A 5,488-nucleotide genomic window follows, 5' to 3' on the forward strand; every position below is an offset into this window, starting at 1 on the left:
GACTACTGTTCTAAGAAAGTTGATTATTTTTGCTCACACTAAAAATAAATAAATAAATAAATAAATAAATAAATAAAATTGAACAAAAGAGACTAGAGGGTTTAAATGACAAAATTATATTTTGTGCTTTTAAAAATAAGAAGCAGCAGCAGCATAGTTTAAAGACAAAGAGTCACATCTCATTTAATTGGCTCCATAGACTTTTCTTCTAGTTCATTACTATCAAGAAGCTACCCCACACCTGGACAGCTCCTAAGAGAACGTAGCAATATGACAAGTCTTCAATAAATTTTTATTAGAAATTTTTGCAACTTTTAAGAAAGAATAATTGTATTTTAAGGTGTATAAGTTTATAAGACTACCTTTTTGAGTCAATAATTTCTAGTAAGGATTAAAAAGACTGTCATGCAACTTAAAAGACTAGGCTTTTAAAAATATTAATCATTATTCTGATTGAATAAGAGCATGAATTTAGCAGAAGGTAGCTGAGTTAGATAAGACTGTAGAACTTATCTCTTTATAAATCCCCACCATAAGGATAGAGTGGATTTTATAATACCAAGATTATCTGTCCTGCCTATTTGAATATAGAATGATTGGTCCGTATTTGGATTTGCTGAGCTCTTCACAAAATAATTTTAATCAGCTTGTCTTTGTGGCAAGAAACACTTGTACTTTGCAACACAGAATTATGCATCTCTTTATTTTCTATTTCATGCTCAGGTTTCCTTCCCACTTCTTCCAGAAAGACCCTGTAGAAAAACTCAGAAAGACTATTAAAATGTCTACAGTCCACAGCATTTGCTGATGTCCCTTGTATTCATTCATCTTGGGAGGCTACTTACATGTTTATTATTTTCCAAATAATTTAATATGAATATATTATATAGTGATTCTTATACTCAATATAGCTTTCAAATTCTATGACTGTTAAAATGTTATTTATCTGTTTTGAAGGAAAACTCAGCATCGATATACAAAATAATATAAAGCTTCTCATTTATTGAAACAAGTTTTATCCTCGTTTTAATTTTCTAAAATTTCCTGGCAAGATATACTGATATTTGAGAAATAAATGCACTCTTTATTAAAAAGCTGAATATATCAACATTAGTGTTTTCATTTTTTTTCTAATTGTTTTAAGAAATGTTGCCCAACATTTTGCAGTCACAACTCATAAAAAAGTTTTGTAAATTACTTTTCAGTATCTCTAACTGCTGAAATGATAATATTCATGAATTAATACAGCTGTTTCCAAAATTAAGTAATAAGATTGAATATTTAACAACAAACCTGGAGAAAATTCTTGATTCTAACCATAGAACAGTCATTTGATTAATTTCTAGGCACTATTCAGTAAAAACAAAGATGGTCTATCATTTTTCTTTTACTCTCTCAGATCTCTTTTGAATAACAGGTAGACTTACTTCATCCAGTCGCCTTTCAGTTCCCAGGGCCAAGAGGTTATTGTACTCCCTTTCAAGAATCTGCCTTGCCTGTTGACGTCAAATTACAGTTACCATCACTGAAATCGCATTTTATTTTAAAAATCATGTAGCTCATATTTATCTGAGAATGTATTATAAAACATACTTTATTTATGGGTTTTAAAGTTTTTAGGCCTCCATGTCTATTATTAGCCATTGTAAATTTTAACTACAAAAAATATATATACTTTTTTGTTGTTTTTTTTTGTTTTTTGTTTTTGTCTATGAACAGTAGAGAGACAGCTTTGCATAAACGCCTGAGGTCAAGAGGCTTTAGTCTCACTTCGGTACTTTATTTCAATTGAGTATTTTGTTTAATCTCTGAAATATGTAAAAATAAAATAAAAAGTGAAATTGGACTGCCGAATTTTTATCAGACCTATGCAGGCAGTTCTCAAACCTGGCCGATGATGATCATCTGAGGAAAGTTTTGATGATAAAGATTCCAATGCCCTATCTCTTGATAACTGATGTCTTAGGAGTATGACATGGGTTGCAGGTTTGATTTTTTATTCATAAGGAACTATACTGATTCAAACTATTACCCAGTTTTGGGAATCACTGGCATATCCAGTGCTAATGGTCTGTATAATTCATACATGTAAATAGAAATGACTGCCTCTCAGAGAGGCAGAGACTGGTGGCCATCTGTCAGGGATTTCATTTAGTGGAATCTGGCATTCAGGTGGGAGACTGGGACACATAACTTCTAAATCTCTTGCTTGTTTAATTGTATGATGTTTCTTGGCTAGAAATCCACTAGCCTGAAATTAAAACTCCAGTGACATATTGCAAACATGGAGCTAACTTTCATTAACAATCATGAATACACAGTTTATTTATTTTTTCTAAAAGTTTAGATTTTTTTTTTAAAGTTTTTTTTTTCCTAAAAGTTTAGATTATCATTAGATAAACCAGAACACACTGAGACTACAGCAAAAAAGCGACTTACCTGTGTGTTCTGTGTTGGAATCTGTAATAATAAAGCTAAGCTGCTGTAGTCAAAGTTTTCATCCAGGGCTATAAGTGAGCCATGCACACCGCTCTCAAGTATATTATTTGCATATTCTCGAAGTCCAATTGCTTGTATCCAGCGAATAACTCGGTCATTGCTCCACACCAACACGTCTAGGAAAAGAGATGCATCATTTTAGGATGCAGTATTTTGCATAGTAGAACCACTGGCTGAAATGAGCCATAGGTATCTGGCCAGGTCACATTTATGCTGATTTATTCACACTCTAATGCATCTGGCTCCCTTCATTTGCTTGTAATTACTGTTTTAATAATTAACGTTTTCGAGTCTCTATTTAAAAGGTTGTTCTTTTTCAGAGTGTTTGTTATACCTAAAATGACAGCACTTCAGTCACATAGAACAAGGTGTCTGTGTTTCTCTTGTTTTCATACTAGAGCCCTAGGGGTCTGGCTGAAGTTCAATATTTTTACCACCAGATGGAGACATTTCTTATTTGTGTCTTGATACACACCTCTTCAGTAAACAGCAGATGAGATTGTAATACTGTCTTTCATCAGAAGTGTTTATTAACCACTACCTAAACATGGGCATATAGAATAGAAGATTTTTTTTTCACCTGAAGTAATATATAAGAACAGAACAGTAAAATAATATAGGGCATCAACAGATGGATACTTACTTTACTATTATATTTCAATGCATTTTTCCCAATCACATGCTAACGTAAAATTCAAGCATTCAGTCAAATGTCAAAAATTGCTTCCACTCTATTGAAAGTAATATTCTATTGAGGAACAAAATCCTTTGATTTTTATTTTCTAATAATAAAACTTTTAGAGAAAAATGTCATGTTTCTTTTTTTAGATAAAAACATCAAATTATGTTTTATCATTTATTTTCTTCAATATCTTCCCATTAAAAATTGGCAGAATGTTACGTAAAAACCAGTAAAATAGGACTAAAATCATCCATAGAAAAGAAAGAATTTTAAGAAACTTAAAGGGATATGAGAAAAAAATTAAAACATTTTTACTACCCATAGAAGGGGAAAGGAAACTATAATTACTATTTAAGTAAAAGTAAGTTTCCTGTCTGATTTTTTCTTTCTAATGAAGTGTATAACTTTTTCAGAAAAAGTATAAAAATCTTTCAGGAAATATTCTTCAACTTTTAACTGTTTTAAATAACTGTTTCAATAAACCTTTGAAAAGCACGTTTTAAATATGTTTTGATGAGTCTTTGAAAAGCCTTATTTATCCTATTTTATTCATTTATAACTAGTTTAGGTGTTCTTGTGTATAACTTTGAAGCAATAAAGTGATAGATAGCACAGACCCACAGAAGTTCCCTCATGCACCTTCTCAAGCATCATTCTCACTTAACAGTAACCAATATTCTGACTACTTTCGTTACCGAATCGCCTTGCCTGATTTAATTTTTTTTTAGCTTTTCATACATAAAATCATACAATATGTACTTTTTTGTCTGCCTTTCATTCAATATGGAATTTATCTATGCTTTACCAAATAGCAGTGATGTGTTCATGATCATTGCTATCTAGCATTCCATTGCTTGATTATGCCGCAATGTATCCATTCTACTGTAGATGGACATGTGAGTAGATTCCATTTTGGGTTATTAAGAATAGTGTTGTTTGAGGGGGAAAGGATGGGGAGTGGCAAGGGATAAAAAACAACACATTGGGTACACGGTACACTGCTTGGGTGATGAGTGGACAAAAATGTCAGAAAAATCACCACTAACCAAATCACCATATAACCAAACAGCACCTGTTCCCCAAAAAAACTATTGAAATAAAAAAAAATAAATAGTGCTGCTTTGAATATTGTTATACATGTATTTTGTATATTTACATGTCGCAGTAGAATAAATAACAAGGAATAGAATTGTTATATGTTTACTTGTTAGCAGATATTGCTAAGCAAATTCCACTTTCACAATTTAAACTCACATTATTAATGTCTGAACATCTTCATCTTTACCAATGCTTTGTGTTTCCCATTTTTGTTTTTGTCTTGCTTAATTTTTAGCCATTATGGTAGGTGTGTGGTATTATGCATTGAATTGTGTTCCCCCAAATTCATGTAGAAGCCCTAACTTCCAGCACCTAAGAACGTAACCTTACTTGGATATCAGGTCTTTATAGAAATGATCAATTAAAATGAGTCAATAGAGTTGGCCCAAATTCAATAAGACTGTTACCTTTCTTAAATGGCAAAATTTGGAAATAGACATGCACACATGGAGAGCACTATATGATGATGAAGGCAGGGATCATGGTGATGTGCCTACACGCCAAAGAACATCAAAGATTGCCAGCAAATCACCCGAAGCTAGGGGAGAAGCAAATAACAGATTCTTCTCAGTAGGAACTGACTCTGCTAACACCTTGGTCTGGAACTTCTAGTCTCTAGAACTGTGAGACAAGAAATTTCTGTTGTTTAAGACATACAATCTATGGAACTCTCATACAGCAGCCCCGACAAACTAATATATGGGGTGTCTCATTGTAGTTTTAATCAGTAACACCCACTATGAACTGAAAATGTCTGATACTTTTAAAGTTTGTCAGTTTTTACTTCCTGTATTTTAAATCTACGTATTAGATGTATACTAATTTGCTATATCTTCCCTTCTATTATTTGAAAATAGCCAACTTGTTTCTAGTATGTTTCCTGCCTTTAAGTTTATATTCTGATATTAGAAGAATCATAGCAGCTTTGGTTAATATTTGCATGTTTACCTCCTTTACTAATAAGTTTTCTATGTTCTTATATTGAAAGTGTGTCTGTTGTGTACAGCATATCATTGTTTTTCAATCTGTCTTTAAACTGAAATAGTTCTTGCCCATTTAATATTATTACTTTGATATTTGAGTTGAATTCTACCAGCTTTCTATTTGTCCTACCTGTTCTTTGTTCCTTTTCTCTCTTTCTTGCCTTTTATTATGTTTTCTTATTTTATTCGACCACTTCATTAGCTTTTTTTTTTTTTTTTTTTTTTT

At 31.9% G+C, this 5,488-nt stretch overlaps 1 protein-coding gene across 10 annotated transcripts in view; it reads right to left on the reverse strand.

Annotated features, from left to right (window-relative positions):
* PPFIA2 (protein tyrosine phosphatase, receptor type, f polypeptide (PTPRF), interacting protein (liprin), alpha 2) overlaps positions 1-5,488 on the reverse strand; it is a 514,858-nt gene that overhangs the window by 7,893 nt on the left and 501,477 nt on the right. For all 10 annotated transcript variants that reach the window (XM_011934119.1, XM_011934124.1, XM_011934121.1 and 7 more), the window contains 2 exons: positions 2,440-2,615; positions 1,428-1,496 (listed from right to left, as the gene is read on the reverse strand). In XM_011934119.1, the coding sequence (XP_011789509.1) occupies positions 1,428-1,496; positions 2,440-2,615 (245 nt within the window). The remainder of the gene's footprint in view (positions 1-1,427; positions 1,497-2,439; positions 2,616-5,488) is intronic.

Source organism: Colobus angolensis, unplaced genomic scaffold (genome assembly GCF_000951035.1).
Source record: "Colobus angolensis palliatus isolate OR3802 unplaced genomic scaffold, Cang.pa_1.0 Scaffold131, whole genome shotgun sequence".
NCBI classification, from domain to species: domain Eukaryota; kingdom Metazoa; phylum Chordata; class Mammalia; order Primates; family Cercopithecidae; genus Colobus; species Colobus angolensis.